The sequence below is a fragment of the Aquarana catesbeiana genome, linkage group LG13 (assembly GCF_042186555.1).
Source record: "Aquarana catesbeiana isolate 2022-GZ linkage group LG13, ASM4218655v1, whole genome shotgun sequence".
Taxonomy (NCBI): Eukaryota; Metazoa; Chordata; class Amphibia; order Anura; family Ranidae; genus Aquarana; species Aquarana catesbeiana.
Genome location: NC_133336.1, coordinates 79,012,878 through 79,034,626, shown reverse-complemented (window position 1 = coordinate 79,034,626; position 21,749 = coordinate 79,012,878). Strand labels below are relative to the sequence as shown.

General features: G+C 42.0%; 1 protein-coding gene across 2 annotated transcripts in view; it reads left to right on the top strand.

Moving 5' to 3' along the window:
• The window catches only part of STARD9 (StAR related lipid transfer domain containing 9), a 241,619-nt gene that overhangs the window by 178,030 nt on the left and 41,840 nt on the right, over positions 1 to 21,749 (top strand). For both annotated transcript variants that reach the window (XM_073610372.1, XM_073610370.1), the window contains exons 21-22: positions 9,066 to 9,253; positions 15,773 to 16,259. In XM_073610372.1, the coding sequence (XP_073466473.1) occupies positions 9,066 to 9,253; positions 15,773 to 16,259 (675 nt within the window). The remainder of the gene's footprint in view (positions 1 to 9,065; positions 9,254 to 15,772; positions 16,260 to 21,749) is intronic.

Sequence of the window (21,749 nt, the reverse complement as noted above, 5' to 3'; positions counted from 1 at the left end):
CTGTTAGGGTGTGAGATATAACCGTCTCAACCGGGGTTGAGGCAGGGCACCGACCATCCTTCCAAAGTAATTGGAGGGTGGGCCAGGAGAGACCACAGCCGACTGATTCCTGAGCCCTCAGTATATTGGTCAATGAGTTGTAAATGGGAAAATCTGCAGAAAATTGAAAAAAATATGGTGTGTCAAGGGAAGTAAAACTGGAGTAGAAAGTGTTGGATGAATGAAATGACTGAAAGAAATATGTGCTTGGTGCATATAAAAAAGTAAATGTGTAAAAAAATAGGGTAATAAGGGGAAATGAAATGGATGCATGAAAGTGCACATGAAAAAGGATAGGTAAAGAAACCCATAAGGAATGTGTGAAGATAGAGGATGTCCTGCACTGGGTAAATAGGTGAGAGGATGGGAATATGTGTACTGTAAGCAGAAAAAAAGATGTAAAAAATATATATATTAATTACCCATGTGTTGAATAGTGGCTGCTTAACAGAGCGGTCCTTTCCCAGTGAAGCACAGTGAGGGAGTGAACCGTCAGTCTGTCGGTCCCAGCTGATATACTCTGGCCATGGGCGGGTCCCTGCCAGCGTCATGCATGACGTCATTGGTAGCTGAGAGATGAGAGAGCAATCACAGCTGAGAGTAACTCAGTGGATGTCTACTCATCACAGCTGTAGGCGTCAGATGGAGAAAAAACAAAACCCGGCTCACACCTTGCGGCGTCAATTGATGCCACTTGGGGGGCCATTTTGTGCATGGCGCCGATGCGTTGAGATCGGGCCCCAACCGCCCCGGAATGCATGAGGGGAGGTGGGGAGGGAGCTGAACGCATCGCAACCCCGGACAAAGAGACTGCAAAATATCAAAACACTTCAGCCCATGTGCTGGATTTAAATCAATAAGTGGATTCCAGGGAATAAAAACCCTGGAGTTGGTACAAAATAGTTCTCAATAGACTCAAGGGAACACATGTAAAAATATGTTATGTAGTCACAGACTGTTACTCTGTTGGAAAATAAGTAACAGATTTGGGATAAAGATACAAAAAAATATATTTAAACTAAGGATAACAAAAATAATGATAGTGCGATTTGGTCTCAACGCATCGGCGCCATGCACAAAATGGCCCCCCAAGTGGCATCAATTGACGCCGCAAGGTGTGAGCCGGGTTTTGTTTTTTCTCCATCTGACGCCTACAGCTGTGATGAGTAGACATCCACTGAGTTACTCTCAGCTGTGATTGCTCTCTCATCTCTCAGCTACCAATGACGTCATGCATGACGCTGGCAGGGACCCGCCCAGGGCCAGAGTATATCAGCTGGGACCGACAGACTGACGGTTCACTCCCTCACTGTGCTTCACTGGGAAAGGACCGCTCTGTTAAGCAGCCACTATTCAACACATGGGTAATTAATATATATATTTTTTACATCTTTTTTTCTGCTTACAGTACACATATTCCCATCCTCTCACCTATTTACCCAGTGCAGGACATCCTCTATCTTCACACATTCCTTATGGGTTTCTTTACCTATCCTTTTTCATGTGCACTTTCATGCATCCATTTCATTTCCCCTTATTACCTTATTTTTTTACACATTTACTTTTTTATATGCACCAAGCACATATTTCTTTCAGTCATTTCATTCATCCAACACTTTCTACTCCAGTTTTACTTCCCTTGACACACCATATTTTTTTCAATTTTCTGCAGATTTTCCCATTTACAACTCATTGACCAATATACTGAGGGCTCAGGAATCAGTCGGCTGTGGTCTCTCCTGGCCCACCCTCCAATTACTTTGGAAGGATGGTCGGTGCCCTGCCTCAACCCCGGTTGAGACGGTTATATCTCACACCCTAACAGATCCCATTGCTGGTGACCCCTCTTGACTTTTGGGCTATTTTTGTAAGTAGCTTTTCTGTTCAAAGTAGACAATTTGGACATTTCTGATACGATTTTCTCTATTGGCCGGAGGTTCCACATGTATCAATATTTATGATATTTTTTTGTTTTCCTCAGTTAAATTATGCATCCCACCCCTGATGACTGGCAAGAAGCCAAGAAACGCGTCGGGTTCGCAAACTAAGGATGCCCTATCAAGCCTAAATCATATCCCTGACATTTATCAATTTTTTATTGAGTTTTCTCATTTCATGCGATTTTGTGATTTTGATTGGCGATTTTAATTCATGTACTTCTGTTATGAATTGCATATATGTATGTCCATTGATTTGTTTACACTACTGAGTTTCCTTGATTGTTACTGCTAAATATGCGTTTATATCAATTCATGCGATTATGTCTGTATTTATACTACTTTATTGGTACTGTATGCATCAAAATCATGGACTTGACTATCAATTAAATCCAATAATTTTACCTACTCACATGTATTCATTATTATACTTTCAATTGACATGCTTCATTTAAAGTCCCACTTGCCCCTCTCTTTTTTTCTTGTATACATGAACCCGGGATGGAAGCATGCCATTGACATTTAGTTCATGCGACTGGTCACTTTCTTTTGTCTATATATATTGTATTAGAGTTTGCATCAGGGTGGATGTGATTTAAATCAAGTCGATTTAAATCACTAGTAAAAAGGCTTGATTTTTAAATCAACTCGATTTAAATCATAATTTTTAAAGAGCAACTGTCATCTCTGTCCCGCTCCTCCTCTGACCCACTGTTGACTCACCGACAGTCCCATTCACTTTAATGGGACAGCTGGTGATGCGGCAGTGACATAACAAGGTGAGGGATGTGGCGGTAGCAGGTGAGTGGATGCCCGCTAACAGGTGCTGCCATGATGGATCTGAAATGACAGGTGCTCTTTTTTAAAAGTAAGGACTTATTCTTGCTGGTAGTTAGAATCTTTAATATTTGCAAAACAAATTAAGGTTTTCTATTTAGAATAAGTAGTTGTCAGGTTAGTAAAACAGTGATATCAGAACCGATTCAATTATGCAGTTTGTAGTGTACAAAGATTTGCAAAACAATGGGATAAAGGAATATTCCTGAACTTTGTTTTATCTCATGGTTACTGTGACATTGTGTGAATACATGCATGCAGCGCATGTTATCTCAGTTATTTCAGCTTGCAGAGCTTGGATTCATTGAATGAGTTTACCAAAAATGTAAATATTGCAGAATATACAGCCTCATGCTACATAACCAAGCTCCATTTCATTCTGAATAAACAAAATGATTGTATCCTAAATAGAAAATTATCTTTAGATAGATTTTTACTCCAAAAGCATTTTATTAAAATACATTTGATAAAATTCAAAAATATCGATTTAAATAAAAAAAATAGATTTTTTTTTTAAATCATTGATTTTTATACACCCTGGTTTGCATAAACAATATAACAGAGAGCATTGGTTCAGTCTGAAGCATCAAAAATGTGTGGACAAAATGGAACAGTATTCCCGGAAAAGAAATGGGAATGTGATAATAGTTCAAGCATTAACCACTTGCCTACCGGGCACTTTCACCCCCTTCCTGACCAGGCTAAATTTTAGCTTTCAGTCGTCACATTTTGAATGACCATTGCATGGTCATACAACACTGTACCCAAATTTAATTTTTAGCATTTTTTGAGACAGATAGAGCTTTCTTTTGGTGGTATTTAATCATCACTGGGTTTTTTATTTTTTGCTAAAGAAACTAAAAAAGGCCGAATTTTTTTTTTTTTTTTAAAGTTTTCTTTGTTATAAAATTTTGCAAATAAGTCATTTTTCTTCCTCATTGGTGTGCGCTGGTGAGGCTGCACTGATATTCTGCACTGATGGACACTGGCACTGATGAGGCTGCACAGATCATCTGGGCACAGATAATTAATGCCCTGATGATCAGTGAAAATGTGCCCTGTCACAGGTTAGCGGTTTTCCTTTCCTCACACACTGACAGCGCTAAGGAAAGGAAATGCCAATAACCAGTGTTTGTTTACATGTGATGAGCTGTGATTGGACACAGCTGATCACATGGTAAAGGGCCGCTATGATTGGCCCTTTACCTTGACGTGTGATCAGCTATGTCCGAAGGACATAGTACAAAACAGATTACAGCGCGCACATTCAAGAATGACATTTCTTGCAAGGCTAGTTAAAAACACCTGAACATATTCCAAAAAAATACGAGGGTTTGGTCACACTATATGGTCATATAGTGCTAAGCCCACTTACTACGACAAAGTACATAGTGATCACAGAGCATGCCCCATGCACGCCATGGTTGGAAAGTGGTTAATAGACAGTAAATCATGAGGATATGTGCTTGGTGATTAGGAAAAGAAAAAGGCCTCTATATACACAATGTAAGTACACAATGTAAGTATTGTTTCCTTAGGCTAGAAAAAAGCCATCTTAGTGGTAACAGATTCCCTGAGAAATGATCAAAGTGAGGAATCTCGGTTAAAGAATTTGTGGGAGGCATAAATTGGCATGGGTAAAACGGAAACTTTCCTATCAAATACTTACCGTAATTTTCCTTTCCTGATAGACTCCATGGCAGCATACATGTGAGTTAACCCCGCTTCCACTCCTCCCCTATAGGACCCCTCTCCCATAAATCTTTGCTCCAGGCCTGCGGCCGTGTTCCGTAACTAGCCTACTCCAGACATTTGGGAGGGAACTTCGATCAGGAAAGAAAAAGTACGGTAAGTATTTGATAGGAAATTTTCCGTTTTCCTGACAGACTCCATGGCAGCATACGTGTGGGAAATAACTCGCCGTACACACCCGGGTAGGCAAAATGTTGAGCAAAGAAAGTTTGATACCTTCAACCGACAGTACTTGTAAACCAAAATTAACTGAAGATAGGGCAGCTGGTTCAACACAGTAATGGGACATAAACGTGTTCATAGAAGACCAGAAAGCCACCCTGCAAATTACTTTGGGATCTACATGACACAAAGCCCAAGATGTAGACCCACTCCTGGTCGAGTGAGCAGACACTACCTGCAAAGGAGCCAAGCCCTTGGCTCTGTGAGCGTGTTGGATGACCTAGGCAATCCATGTTTTCTGTGATGTAGGTAACACGACCACTTGCCTGGAGCAAAGATTTATGGGAGAGGGGTCCTATAGGGGTTAACCCACACATATGCTGCCATGGAGTCTGTCAGGAAAGGTATAATTTAAAGTGTATCTAAAGCCAAAACATTTTTTTCATTTTATGTAGAGCAAGGAAAGGTTAAAACCCCTGTCAGTTTTTTGTTTTTTGTTTTTTTTACCCTCTGTCCCTTTTAGGAGATCTGTTATTCGCCATCCTGTAGACACAAAAATTATCTTATTAGTCATCAGAACAAGTGACCCAATTGGAAGATTTTTCCATCTTTTGATGTTCGGGTGACAAGTCAGAACCGTAGACTCTCCCAAATATTTAGACCCAATGACAATGGCCACAAGGATGAATAAAGACAGTTAATCTTCCTGACGGGAAAACCAACCCCAATGAACCACATTATACAAAACTAGAAAAAACAATTGGCTTTGGATGCACTTCTACACACGTGTACAATATGTATAGCATAAAAGGGTCTACGCATAAAATGTTTGCTGAACGACTGTGACACACATCCGCTTAGCTCTAACGAAACTTTCCGCATTCTATAATTATCTTTTAGCCAAATTTCCCTTTTTTTTGATTGAAGCATTCAAAAAAAAATACTGCAGATGGCACTTACCATCATATGAGATGGTTATATAAAAGAACATGGTAAGTTTTGCAGGTGATGAGCAGATGTGTATCACATTGGTTCAGCAAACTTTTTATACATTGACCCCTCAGTAAAGTGTATGATGATTAATAAGCATATTGATGGACCTCATCAAACTGAGTAATTTTTCCCTTAATAGACCTAACAAAATTAATATTTATGCTGTGTATTTGCACCATTATCAAGGCATTCTTAATTCTAAGATCCATGTTGTCCTTATAACGGTAATGGAATATATATTTATTGCTTGAAAAATAAATACTAGTCCAAAAACATCCGATGCTTGTATTGCATATAAATCCAATGCACTCCTTCTAAGCCTTCCAACAGGTGACTTGTTTGCTTATATCAGTTCAATATCCCAAACTCTTACCGGATTTTCTGATCCATGCAATCTCCATCTCTGTGCCTTCTTCAGTTATTCTCTTTCACTCATTCTCCTATATGTTCCCCTAAAAAATAAACTTTATCTAGTGTAACCTTGTGGTTATTAAGTTCTCTAATATTGTGCTCACGTGTGTATAAATCAGCATGCTTTTCAAACCACCACGTGCATTAGTGTCTTCTTCACTCCCCCTTCTGTCTATTTGCTTACCCAAAAAACAAACTTTAAAAATTCTTGAGAGGAGGCTTCTAAGAACTTTTGGAGGAAAATAATTATGTGAATGATAAATGTGAATGATAAATGTTTTAACGTTTGTTTTTCGGGTAAGAATGTAGAGAGAAGGGGAGTGAAGAAGACACTAATTCACGCGGTGGTTTGAAAAGCATGCTGATTTATACACATGTGAGCACAATATTAAAGAATTGCTTTGATAACCAGAAGGTATTACATTTTATAAGTTTCTCTTTTTTTTTTTTGGGAACGTACAGTGGGGATGGAAAATATTCAGACCCCCTTAAATTTTTCAATCTTTGTTATATTGCAGCCATTTGCTAAAATCATTTAAGTTCATTTTTTTCCTCATTAATGTACACACAGCACCCCATATTGACAGAAAAACACAGAATTGTTGACATTTTTGCAGATTTATTAAAAAAGAAAAACTGAAATATCACATGGTCCTAAGTATTCAGACCCTTTGCTCAGTATTTAATAGAAGCACCCTTTTGATTTAATACAGCCATGAGTCTTTTTGGGAAAAATGCAACAAGTTTTTCACACCTGGATTTGGGGATCCTCTGCCATTCCTCCTTGCAGATCCTCTCCAGTTCTGTCAGGTTGGTTTGCAAACGTTGGTGGACAGCCATTTTTAGGTCTCTCCAGAGATGCTCAATTGGGTTTAAGTCAGGGCTCTGGCTGGGCCATTCAAGAACAGTCACGGAGTTGTTGTGAAGCCACTCCTTCGTTATTTTAGCTGTGTGCTTACTGCTTAGGGTCATTGTCTTGTTGGAAGGTAAACCTTTGGCCCAGTCTGAGGTCCTGAGCACTCTGGAGAAGGTTTTCGTCCAGGATATCCCTGTACTTGGCCGCATTAATCTTTCCCTCAATTGCAACCAATCGTCCTGTCCCTGCAGCTGAAAAACACCCCCACAGCATGATGCTGCCACCACCATGCTTCACTGTTGGGACTGTATTGGACAGGTGATGAGCAGTGCCTGATTTTCTCCACACATACCGCTTAGAATTAAGGCCAAAAAGTTCTATCTTGGTCTCATCAGACCAAAGAATCTTATTTCTTACCATCTTGGAGTCCTTCAGGTGTCTTTTTTTTTTTTTTTTGCAAACTCCATGCGGGCTTTCATGTGTCTTGCACTGAGGAGAGGCTTACGTCAGGCCACTCTGCCATAAAGCCCCGACTGGTGGAGGGCTGCAGCGATGGTTGACTTTCTACAACTTTCTCCCATCACCCGACTGCATCTCTGGAGCTCAGCCACAGTGATCTTTGGGTTCTTCTTTACCTCTCTCACCAAGGCTCTTCTCCCCTGATAGCTCAGTTTGGCTGGACGGCCAACTCTAGGAAGGGTTCTGGTCATCCCAAACATCTTCCATTTAAGGATTATGGAGGCCACTGTGCTCTTAGGAACCTTAAGTACAGCAGAAATTTTTTTGTAACCTTGGCCAGATCTGTGCCTTGCCACAATTCTGTCTCTGAGCTCTTCAGGCATTTCCTTTTGACCTCATGATTCTCATTTGCTCTGACATGCACTGTGAGCTGTAAGGTCTTATATAGACACATGTGTGGCTTTCCTAATCAAGTCCAATCAGTATAATCAAACACAGCTGGACTCAAATGAAGGTGTAGAACCATCTCAAGGATGATCAAAAGAAATGGAAAGAGTTAAATATATGAGTGTCACAGCAAAGGGTCTGAATACTTAGGACCATGTGATATTTCAGTTTTTCTTTTTTTAATAAATCTGCAAAAATGTCAACAATTCTGTGTTTTTCTGTCAATATGGGGTGCTGTGTGTATATTAATGAGGAAAAAAATGAACTTAAATGATTTTAGCAAATGGCTGCAATATAACAAAGAGTGAAAAATTTAAGGGGGTCTGAATACTTTCCATCCCCACTGTATATGAAGGTGCTAAGGCATGGTGGATAAAAAAACGTTATTGGGCCTGTATTCTTTGCTTGAGTTAGAAAATCTGGTAAGAGTTTGGGACATTGAACTGATTTAGGCTGGCCATATGCAGTTCAAATCGAGATTCAAACCATTAAAGGCAGGCTGAATGTACCAAGTTGATCGATCGAAGTCTGCCGGATTCGTTTCTGAGTAATCGCGGTCTTCTCCCAGCGGGGATGGCTTCCCCTGCCTGGAGAAGACAATTGCTTGGCAGAAGGGATTCCCCTGTAAACACTGTCTGTGTTCGTGCAAATTTCTTTCCTGCAACCATGGGTTTTTGCAAGAAAGAAATTTTTACCGTCTATGGGCTGCATCAAGCAGTTAAGTCACCTGCTGGAAGACGACAGAGGAGTGCTTTTGACTTCTAGATAAGTGCTGAATGTTTTTGAACTAGAAATTTTTTGACAACCGTCAGGGGCGTGACGGTTTTTATCGGCTGCTGTGGAAGATAATTAAGGGACACCTGTGCGCTTGTTTACATTTATATAATAATAAAATACTGTGTGTTCGAAATATATAGGTATTCAAAGCATACATGACTCAGATACTGTTCCATAATCTTTTCAACCAGTTATGCTATGGTAATGGGAATGTGTAACAAATGTATAGTAGGTGTTATCCCAGTTTGACTACAAAGGTAGAAAAAACTTTAAGCTAAAGTATGATCTCCAGAGGTATTTTTTTTCACTACAAGTATTCCTTGCATGTATTTGATTTTTACACACGGAGCTGCTATGCAGAGGCAAGAAGCCTCCTAATCCCTCTCTCTTTTTAGAAACAGTACAGAGACTGTGTCTGAGGAATATGAGCAGTGGAAAACAGACGTGGAATCGTCTTATCAACAAGTAGAAGAGCAGCAGAGATACGTGGAAGATTTGAAAAGGCAGATCCAGGTTGCACAGGTGAAGGGAGAGAAGGAACTGGAACAAGAACAGACTCTGCTCAATCAGCAGATACTAGAAAGTAAGAACATCATTTATGTATTATGTAATTACAGTATCTCACAAAAGTGAGTACACACCTCACATTTTTGTAAATCTATATTTGTAAATATTTTAATATATCTTTTCATGTGACAACACTGAAGAAATGACACTTTGCTACAATGTGAAGTAGTGAGTGTACAGCTCGTATAACAGTGTAAATTTGCTGTCCCCTCAAAATGACTCAACACACAGCCATTAATGTCTAAACCGCTGGCAACAAAAGTGAGTACACCCCTAAGTGAAAATGTCCAAATTGGGCTCAATTAGCCATTTTCCCTGCCCGGTGTCATGTGACTCGTTAGTATTATAAGGTCTCAGGTGTGAATGGGGAGCAGGTGTGTTAAATTTGGTGTTATCGCCCTCACTCTCTTACTGGTCACTGGAAGTTCAAATTGTTGCTCTACATAAAGATGGCCTAGGCTATAAGAAGATTGCCAAGACCCTGAAACTGAGCTGCAGCACAGTGGCCAAGACCATGCAGCGGTTTTACAGGACAGGTTCCACTCAGAACAGGCCTCACCATGGTCGACCAAAGAAGTTGAGTGTTTCCCTGGAGGAGGCCTTGCGGGTTGTTGACCTGTTTGGATCCTTCTCCGGGATACATATTAATTGGACCAAATCCATACTTTTCCCATTGACCTCGCCACCCTTTCTCCCTCCTTCCCATATACCATTACAACCAGTTACTAAATTCAGATATCTGGGTATTGAAATACAAAAGGAACCTTCCTGCTACCTCACGGATAATGTTTACCCTATTTTACAAGAACTTACACGGCGATGCTTGACCTGGAAGTCTCTTCCTTTAACATCGGTAGGGAGGATTAACCTTCTCAAAATGACGTTTCTCCCCAAATTTCTATATGTCTTCAGGACCACCCCAGTCCCCATCCCCAACTCCTTTTTCCAAAAACTTGACCAGGTGATCAACTCCTTCATTTGGGCCGGACTGACCCCTAGGGTGGCTGAAACTATTTTACAGCTTCCCCTCTCTGCAGGCGGACTGGCATTGCCGTGCTTTAAACAGTACTATTGGGCAGCGGTACTGGTGACAGTGCGCTGGTGGTTTACCCAATCATGAAATAACAAGTCAGTTAACCTAGAAGCAGCCATCCTGGGGTCGTATTCAGCACTGAGTAACCTGGTGTTCAGGGGCCAGAGGGCACAGGCTGGGATGACTGTCCCCATGCGTACCACGACTAAGGTTTGGGAACAGTTAACAGCTAAACTTAACCCACCTAATGCCATCTCCCCCTACACACCACTGCCCCATCTCTTATCTATCCCTGACCCGGCTATCTGGGCAAGATACGAAATAAAAATTATACAGCATATTATGCCAGCAGGATGTTTTTTCGCCATCTCCAATTGCGACATGCCATACAAGCCCAGTTTCCCACTGACATTAACTTGGAGTCACAAATGGTGGAACGTTTTCTTATCTCAGCCAGAGCAGACCGTATCCTCTCCTCACTGTACCTTCAGATATCCTGTGGGGCTGACGATCAGGGAACTAAGCTTCTTAATAAATGGAAGGTGGGTGTGCCCTCCCTGACGGATGATGATTGGGAAGAAGGCATTCAACAATATATACCTTTAATGATATCCGCCAGGGATAGGTACATTCAGCTGAAATTCCTCCACAGGGCATATTATACCTCCCAGAGGCTTGCCAAGATATATCCCACCCACTCTGACCAATGTCCAAAATGCAATAACGAAGTGGGAACATTCTTTCATGTAGTGTGGTCTTGGTCCCTTATTCAACAATTTTGGAGGGAGGTGGTGCAGTATATAAACTTGATTGGGAATCTGACCATAGGACTTGATCCTCGTGTCCTCTTACTGGGTGTATGCGACACTATTACCACAAATACTCACAAAAGGTTGCTGATTTTTTATGCCTCATTCTATGCCAGGAAGAGCATCCTAATTAAATGTAAGTAGGCGGAGCCCCCGACGGTTGGACAGTGGAGAAAACGTATTGATACTACCCTTCCACTCTATAAACTTACTTATATGAGTCGAATATGCCCCAAAAAATTTGAAAAGATTTGGGGTGCTTGGGCTGACAGTTAAAACCCTGTTCAGGATATGAGAAATCCCCTTTCAGTGTCTTCCTCCACCCCTCTCACGCCCCCTAGGGAGCCCCCTTAAAATACCATGATTATTACTATGGTTGATATAGGATAGGAATATCTATACCTATGACATTCTATCCTTCGGGCAAAACAGACAACTCTACCTCCTTTTGCACTAAGAATGTATTACAGACTCTATGCATTGAGAAGTATGTGTAAATAACTTGTTGGTTACTATGTCTTACACCTTAATGTAACATCTGTCAAAATATCATCTATTCGGATTTATTATGTTTAAGTCAAATTGTATTGTATAATGCAAATCATCTCCACTGGAGATCAATAAAAGCTTTTCTGTTAAAAAAAAAAAAAGAAGTTGAGTGTATGCTCAGCGTCATATCCAGAGGTTGTCATTGGAAAATAGACGTATGAGTGCTGCCAGCATTGCTGCAGAGGTTGAAGGAGTGGGGGGGTCATCCGGTCAGTGCTCAGACCACACGCCCCTTACTGCATCAGATTGGTCTGCATAGCTGTCGTCCCAGAAGGAAGCCTCTTCTAAAGATGATGCACAAGAAAGCCTGAAAACAGTTTGTTGCAGACAAGCACAAGGACATGGATTACTGGAACCATGTCCTGTGGTCTGATGATACCAAGATAAACTTATTTGGTTCAGATGGTGTCAAGCATGTGTGTCGGCAACCAGGGGAGGAGTACAAAAGACAAGTGTGTCTTGCCTACAGTCAAGCATGGTGGTGGGAGTGTCATGGTCTGGGGCTGCGTGAGTGCTGCCGACACTGGAGAGCTACAGTTCATTGAGGGAACCATGAATGCCAACATGTACTGTGACATACTGAAGCAGATCATGAGCCCCTCCCTTCGGAAACTGGGCCGCAGGGCAGTATTCCAACATAACGACCCCAAACACACCGCCAAGATGACCAATGCCTTGCTAAAGAAGCTGAGGGTAAAGGTGATGGACTGGCCAAGCATGTCTCCAGATCTAAACCCTATTGAGCATCTGTGGGGCATCCTTAAATGTAAGGTGGAGGAGTGCAAGGTCTCTAAGATCCACCAGCTCGGTGATGAAGTCATGGAGGAGTGAAAGAAGACTCCAGTGGCAACCTGTGAAGCTCTGGTGAACTCCATGCCCAAAAGGGTTTAGGCAGTGCTGGAAAATAATGGTGGCAACACAAAATTTTTACACTTTGGGCCTTATTTGGACATTTTCACTTAGGGGTGTACTCACTTTTGTTGCCAGCGGTTTAGACATTAATGGCTGTGTTGAGTTATTTTGAGGGGACAGCAAATTTACACTGTTATACAAGCTGTACACTCACTGTTTTACATTGTAGCAAAGTGTAATTTCTTCAGTGTTGTCACATGAAAAGATATAATAAAATATTTACAAAAATGTGAGGGGTGTACTTACTTTTGTGAGATACTGTATGTATTTAATCTATAAATAGCAGAGACACAGTTACAACTAGCTCTTTCTAAAACATTTTTCCACCTAATACATACGGTAATCACACTGATCACTGTACACTTTGCAGTTTGGATTTAAATAGATGGGAGATAAGGGGGTTGGTGTTATGGTATATAATTTTTTTTTTACTTTAATGCATCTCCTGCATTAAGGAAAAAAAAAGTTTTACCACTTACCACCCCCACCCCCCTTAACCTCCCTGGCGGTATTCCCGAGTGTGGCTCGGGGTTAAAATTCAGTACCATTAGCGGTAACCCCGAGCCACACTCGGGATCGCATTGCAGGATCCTGGGGCAGCGTTACTTACCTTGTCCCCGGGATCCTGCGATGTCCCCCGCAGTGTCCGAGGGCTCCGTCCTCCTCCGAAGCCTCTCCGTGCCAGGCTCCGTTCCCTGCGAGCGGCGCGACGCACGGGGGCGGAGCCTGGCGGCAAATTCAAAAAAATGTCAAAATCATAACACATACAGTACTGTAATCTTACAGATTACAGTACTGTATGAAATGATTTCACATCCCTTTTGTCCCCAGTGCTCTGGCCCATGCCCTGCATGCAGTTTTACATGATATACACTGTTCTTTCTGCCTGGAAACTGGAGATTGTCCATAGCAACCAAAAAGTGTCCCTTTACGTCAAAAGTGGCTTTAGACCAGCTAGAAAACAGCGATAGTAAATTAGAACACTTGCAGAATTGAGCGATAGTGAATTGTGGGGAAATTTATTTTATTACTATTTTTTTTAATTTTTTTTAATTATTTATTTTTATTTATTATATTATAATTTATGTTTTTGTGTTTCAAACTTTATCATACCCGGGATATCTACTAGACTCTGGTTTGGACAGATTTAAGTGTGTTATTGTTAAGATTTACAGACCTACAATATAAAACGCCAAATTTCCATGCAAAATAATTGTACCGCTTTCAGCACCTAAAATCCGAAAGAATCATACCGCCAGGGAGGTTAAACACATACCTCTTGAGTCCTCTCTCAAACCTGGCTGTGCCTCCTGCTGCTGTCAGTCAAATCCTGGGTAGAGGAAGCAGGGGGAGTGGCTGAGCAGCACTGTATATGTCTATGGGTGCACACGGCTGGGCTCGGGGGCACACCCACACAGATCGCCCCATAGCTTTCTATGGATGTACTTGGAGAAGAGGAGGAGTGGAGAGTGCAAGAAGAGGATTCCAGAAGAGGAGATAAGGGACTGCTCTGTACAATTCCATTGAACAGAGTGTGGGTAGGTACTGCGTGGTGCGGCGGCAGAAAACCCAGCAGAGTCCCAGTGCAGAGAAACAGGAATATATTGTAATTGTAGTTCAGCAATACAGAACAGGCCCTGCGGGAAGGCATCTTGATTGGGGGCACTCACAGCATGTAACAGAGATGCGACGGTAGATGTAGGCCTCAGTTGTGCCGACAGCATCTTTCTCGAGGGATGAAATGTGGTCTAGCCGGTCCATACTCAAGTGGGGAGGCTTCTAGATAGGACGGCGTGTGCCTGCACTTTCCCTACTCCTCCAGAACCTCCCTGACACTAAGCACTTTCCCTGCCAGAAGGGAGACCTGCCCCTACTCTAAAAAAAAAATGTAAAAAATAATTTTAAAAATATAAAAAAAATTGCTTTAAAAAATTGCAAAAAATAATTTAGAAAAATAAGGACTCATTCACATGGGTTCTCTGGCCCATACAGTGTGAATGAGTGGTTTGTTTGTGCAGCTGGAGTCATCTGTTACTCTATGAAGATGCAGCGGCTATATGAACACAGTCGCAGGTCCTAATTTGATAAGTGTGCAGGTGTGGGTGAGTGGCCCCAAATACACACTGTCAGTGTTTAGAGGCCATACACTTGCATCCACACGCCTGTAAAATTGGCACCTGTAGCTGTGTTTGTACATCTGGTGTGTCCCCATAGCATAACCTAGGCTGCCTGCACACGGCAATAGCCACATTTAAAAAAGAATGCTGATTCACACTGTACAACTTTATTAATGGAATATAAATATTGTATTATTGCACATTAGCTTTTAGATTTAGCAGGATATTTGTAAGTTATGTTATGTTTGTGTCTACTAATAATGATTTTAATGTATTTTTTGTGAAAATATTGTTTTGATATTTTTATGGGGGGGTACCTGACAGTAGGCTATACAGGGCCCTGTGATTTCGAACAGCAGCTCTGTCCATACCCATCTAGTTCTTGCAGTCCAGATGGGCTCTTTCTTCTGCTGTGTGTAGTTTAACCCCATAGACTTCTATGAGGCCATCTCCCTAAACTCTTATGCCGCGTACACACTGTCGGAATTTCCGACAACAAATGTTCAATGTGAGCTTGTTGTGGGAAATTCCGACCGTGTGTATGCTCCATCGGACATTTGTTGACGGAATTTCCGACAACAAAAATTTGAGAGCTGGTTCTCAAATTTTCCGACAACAAAATCCGTTGCAGGAAATTCTGATCGTGTGTACACAATTCCAACGCACAAAATTCCACGCATGCTCGGAATCAAGTAGAAGAGCCGCACTGGCTATTGAACTTAATTTTTCTTGGCTCGTCGTACGTGTTGTACATCACTGCGTTCTTGATGTTTGGAATTTCCGACAACATTTGTGCGACCGTGTGTATGCAAGTTTGAGCCCACATCCGTCGGAAATAAATCCAGGATTTTGTTGTCGGAATGTCCAATCGTGTGTACGAGGCATGAGGTTTCTCTGAGGCTCTACTGTGCATGTAAAAGCAGCAGGAAGAAGAGGCCTGAGTGGCCAGAGGTAAACATTGTGGTGGGACTTGCTTAGACTTGGTGCAAGAAATAGTTAAATATTTATCTGTAACTGTCTTTCTGTTTTTTGAATTAACAGGCGGTTTGATTTTTAGACAATTAGACTGTGCAACCTGATTTTAGTTTTTTTTTTTTTTTTCCATCTAATTGCAGACCAGCAGTGGCTTGTAAAAGAGAAGCAGCGGCTAACTGCAGCATGTCAACAGAGAAAGGAATCGGCATCTCAAACTGAGACCAAAACATACGCAGAGGTTGAAATACAGAACTGTGTACAAACTGAAGTCCATCCCTCTCCGGAGGAGGTGCACAGAAAGCAACTGTTGCAGCTTGAACTGCTGCGCAAATGCTCCCTTCGGAGGGCTGAGCGAAATATTAGAAGAAAAAGGGTAAAGTTTCAGCTGGAGAGGATTGTAAAAAAGCAAAAACTCTTAGAAGCAAAGACAACCCTCCAACAACTGGAAGCTACATGCTGGATTAATGACGATGTACTGAAGCCAGTTTATCTACAAGCACCTAAACTTCAAGACCATGTGGTACTTTCTTCATCACTAGAAAGAACTAGGTCTTCTTCTTCTTCTATATTATCATACTATAAGAGGCGCTCCTTGCCTTGGACTTTACAGACACTTCCTACATATAGGTGAGAACCGACTGCATTAATCTTATCATATATCCAATGAGTGAATTGCCAGCTATATTTAATAATCTATTTCATGTAATAGGAATTTTCATGCATTTCAGAGCTTTGCCAGCTGTGTTTAGTAGTATCGTTTAGGAATCAGAATTTTTCTTGTATTTGAGATACTATTAGATAATTATCAAATAGAGTGTAAGCATTAGCTAAAAATGTGATGCGCAAATCCTGCTAGACAAAAATTGCTACATCTCCTCAGTTTGGGGGGGGCAGTAATTTTATTTTGGGCACTGGATTCTTTGTTAGGCGCTCACCTTGGCATCAAGTACAATGTGGGAAGTTAGCTGCAGGGTGCTGTACAAGTCCAGGACCATGGTCCATTTTTATGGTTCCCAGACCCTGAAGACCCCCCACCACGATGGGCGAAGTCTAGACATTTAATAGGCCCAGTGTTGTGGATAAGAAAAGATGGGGTTTCCTGTATAATTACTATGGCTCCTGGTTTTTAATAACAGTATCCACAGAACATAGCAAACTATGCAGTTTATTGGGTAGAAACTTTGGGTGTTATTCACTTTATTGTGTTACCCCTTCCTTTTAGTCTCCAACGCATCTCAACAAATAGTTTTAAAATTGTCATTTTTCTTATTTGAACCTAATCTCAGAAAGATGAAGTACCTGTGTCATGACTCCTCCCCTACTGATGTTTTTCCACTCACTTATTTCACTGAGAATACATGCAGTATGTTGCTGCATTGTCACACCAACATCTACAGAAACACAGGAACTCTGTCAGCACCTGGGTTTTAGCGGATTCTTCTCTGGACACTCAACCTCATTCGTTCTGCACTCCTTAACTGTGAATACCCCACTGGGGATCACCTCACTACTACTGGTGGATCGCTGGTGCAAGGGAGTTGAACAGCATGCATTCCAAAGGGGGGCTACAGGAAACACAGAACACTGAAGGTGATAGCTGTTCCCTTTTCCCAGAGCAATGTCCTATATACCGAAAACCACTCCCCTCATCGGACTCCAGCTCCCTCATGGGCATGCACCATGTGGCCTGTCTGACAAAAGTAGATTTCTGCCACTTTGTCTGAATTCTTTGGAAGACTTTTGGCATGTCAAGAACATTTCGTTTCCAGATGCAAGAAACGTTACACATTGACCCTGTTCAGAATCAAAAGCGGGACCTCCTTTACTTGAAGATATGGATATAAAGGGTAGTATTGAGGGCATTGATTTTGTAGCATAAGCAGCAGAGGATTTCCTTCCTCTGAAGCTTATGGGGTACAAACTTTAGCTTTGTGCCAAATGCTGTTCGCTGTGGAAACCCTGCTTGTTGTCATGCGCACTAGTCCCTAACAGCATCTTATTTTCTGTAGCCAAAACAGACCCTTATGGGTACTAAGAGACTGACCAAGTCTAAAAAATGACATTTATTATAGAAGCACGGATTCATTGGGTGCTTTATGAATACTGGCTGTGCCCTGAAAAGTTTTTGCTGATATTTATCCTATGGAAAAGAATTTTAAAAATAAATGGTCTATTCTGGTATTGGATCCTGCCATTTCTGTTCTCAATAAACATCTTATGGTTCTTACTGAAGATGTTCCCTCCTTTAAGAATTCTATTGATAGGTGTTTTGAAGCTTATTTAAAAAGTCCTTATTTACTGCTGCAGGTCCAGCCCTGCAGCCCGGCAACTGTTGCCATGTATGTTTGCTTAACTATTGCTAACTGGTCAAGACCCATTAACAGAGACAGGAACCTGTCTTTGAAGACCCTGTTCCCTTGGAACAATTACAGCTGATGCCTTCAGCCCTAATGTTTTGTGTTGATGCTCTTGAAGTGATTGTTATTTTTAATAAATAAAATGAGACTTTACAAACATGTTATACTCACCTCCTCTGTGCAGTGGATGTGCACAGAGCAGCCTGGATCCTCCTCTTTTGGGGTCCCTCTTCAGCTCTCTTGGCCCCTCCCTCCTGTTGGGTGCCCCCACAGCAAGCAGCTTGCTATGGGGTCACCCAAACCATTCAGACACAGAGCTGCGGCCTGGCCCTGCCCCCATTCTATTCTCATTGGCTGACTCACTCAGGTAAGTATTAGGGGGGCTGAGGTTGGCTGCTGCACACAGAAGGCTTTTTATCTTAATGCATAGAATGCATTAAGATAAAAAAAATTCTGCCTTTACAACCACTTTAAAGTCCTTCAAGTCTCAAGAATCTCTCCTATCTCTGAACATGCACAGAATTCTGTGGATAAAAGCTTGACCTGCTGAATATGCTTGTAAAATGTCTTCTATGCATGTCTGTTGATGGTGGTTGCCTCTTTGGGGAATCTCTTGACAAGTTCATCAAGGAAGTAAATGGGGAAAAGGTAATCTTTCAACACAAGAAAAGCTCTGATTTTACTACTGCTACAACTTCTACCTGTACTCAAAGAAAGGGATCCTTCTGCTCTCTCAAGGTGTCAAAATCTAAACTAAGGCTAACACGTCTTTATGGCACTAAGCCCACCAATTCTTCCCAGAAGCCAACCTCACAATAAATGGGTCACCCAACTTGTTAGAGTCGGGGGACATCGGTTGGCCTTTGAACCAGTCTGGATCTGAGACATCCCAGACATCTGGGTCCAATCTGCCATTTCAGAGGGGTACAAAATAAAGTTTTTATCCACCTCCTTGCTTTATACCTTCCAACTTAAGACACAAGGAATGGTTGTACCAGTTTCTTCAGAGGAACAGCTTCAAGGTTTCTATTCAAACCTATTCACAGTTCTAAAACCAAATATGGCCATCCATTCAATACTGAAATTAAAATCCCTAAGTGATTTTCTGCGTACCAGAATTCCACATGGAATCTATGAATTCTGGCATTGCTTCCCTCAGAAAAATAGACATACAAGAGAACTATATCCATATTCCTATTTTCCTGTTACACCAACCCTTCCTGCGTTTTGCTGTGGGAAACCAGCACTTGGAAGTTGTGGTACTGCCATTCAGGCTCTTTTCTGCACCGTGAATGTTCACAAAAGTGCTTGCCCTGCTCCTGGCTCTTGTACAATCCCAGGGCATTCTCTGGATGACCTCCTGCTCAAGGACTTTTCAGCCAAAACTTTGTTGGCCAATGGACATCCAGTTCCTTCAAACCTTTGGCTGGATGATCAGCTCTAAAAATTCTGCCCTCCAGCCATCACACCATCTGGTACCTGGGTTTAATCTTGGACACAACCCAAGTCAGAATCTTTCTCCTTCAGCAGAAGATTGCTTTCCTAAGGTCCAGCTCTAAGATCCTCTGGTCAGGACAACACCCCTCTAATTCATTTCTGCATGAGGGTTCCTGGCCTCATGGTAGCCTCCTTCAAGGCAATTCCCTTTGCCCAATTTCACTCCGGACCCCTTCAACCCACCATCCTCAAGATATGGAACCAAGCAGACCCAGTCCTTGGATTGCCCAGTGCTTCTGTCAAGTCAAGTGAAGGTCTCCTGACATGGTGGATCAGCAAACTTGCCTTGGAACTGAGAAAGTAGTTTCTTCGTAGGATTTAGAATGTGGTAACCGCAGATGCAAATAGGGAAAAAATATCAGCCACATTCATTAGCTCTTCTTGCGGTGTTTTTAATACTCAGTGAATTGACTGCATAAAGCTATTTCTCCAACCCAAAAAATATCAGCCTCACTCTTATGCCCCGTACACACGGTAGGATTTTCCGATGGAAAATGTCCGATCGGAGCGTGTTGTCGGAAATTCCGACCGTGTGTGGGCTCCATCGGACATTTTCCATCGGATTTTCCGACACACAAAGTTGGAGAGCAGGAGATAAAATTTTCCGACAACAAAATCCGTTGTCGGAAATTCCGATCGTGTGTACACAAATCCGACGGACAAAGTGCCACGCATGCTCAGAATAAATAAAGAGATGAAAGCTATTGGCCACTGCCCCGTTTATAGTCCCGACGTACGTGTTTTACGTCACCGCGTTCAGAACGATCGGATTTTCCGACAACTTTGTGTGACCGTGTGTATGCAAGACAAGTTTGAGCCAACATCTGTCGGAAAAAATCCTAGGATTTTGTTGTCGGAATGTCCGAACAAAGTCCGACCGTGTGTACGCCCTATTAGGGAAGATTGGTTTTGGATTGAGGACCTCACTGTATGCAGTCACTACGTCTACAGAACAGTCAGTGAATTTACAACTCACTGACTGTTCTGTAGACGTAGTACCCACAGGAGTCAAAACTACCCATCAATAATATGGAACTGAGAGCCATCAAGCTATATCTAGAACATTGGACCTCCCTTCTACAATGTCACCCAGTCAGGGTACAGTCAGACAATGCCACAGTAGTGGCCTACATAAAGCATCAAAGGGGCATCAGAAGCATAGCATCCCCGAAAAAAAAAAGTGTAATATTTTCATGGACAAACTTGCATTCCAGCTCTCTTGGCCATTCACTTTCTGGGAGTCTACCTTTCGCAGATAGATTTTCTAAGCTATCAGTGTCTAGACCCAGGAGTGTGGTCTTTGCATCCAGATAGCTTTCAAAATCTCTGTCAAAGGTGGGGAAAACCAAATGTGAACATCCTGAGGAGGAAAGGGACCTGTTAATTCTCATCACAACAGATAAGCTCTGGAAAAACATAGTACTCGGACATACACAGACTTTTGGTGGACAAGCCCTGACCTCATCCAAACAGACCAGACCTACTGGCTCACTGTCTCCTGTGCCATGCTGCTTCTTAGTCACTGGCTCTAACATGACTGTTAAAACCAGGTACTTACTTGGATAAGGTTATCTGATTTGGTTTTCCCACCTTACTCAAAGCAAGGAAATCCAACTCCCGAAAGATTTACCATGGAGCATGGTGCAAGAACAGATGGCATAAACCTATGGAATGCTCTATCAGTCTTAATTTGGCCTTTTTTCATTCTGGTCTTCAGTAGCGTTTGGCCCTTTTACCCTCAAGTGGCATGTTTCTGTCTAATCCATCCTTTTTCCAGAAAACCCGTACCTTTTTAATCCTATATCATATCTTTTCTACATGAAGCTGCTCTTATCATTCCCCTAATTTGACCTCCTGTGTCACCTTGGGAACTCAACCTGATGCCCTCCGCTCTTCAGAGATCACCCTTTAAACTGATCATAAACATTCTGTTGGAAGACCTCACCTTTAAGTTTGCCTTCTTGGTTCCCATCACATCTGTTAAGCATGTTTCTGAGTTAGTAGCTCTGTCTTGTAAAGAGCCTTTTCTTGTTTTGCACAAAGATTTGAGACCAAAGCCCTCCTTTTTAGCTAAGGTGGTCTCTTCTTTTCACCTCAACGAGGACATCGCTATCCCTTTCCTCTGTCCTGCCCCAAACTATAACAAGAAAATTGCCTTACATAGTCTAGATGTGGGTAGGGCTGTCTGCTGGCATCTACAGCCTCTTTTGTAAGACAGTCTATTTATTATGCTACTTGGAAGTCTTCGTAGGACACCCTGCTT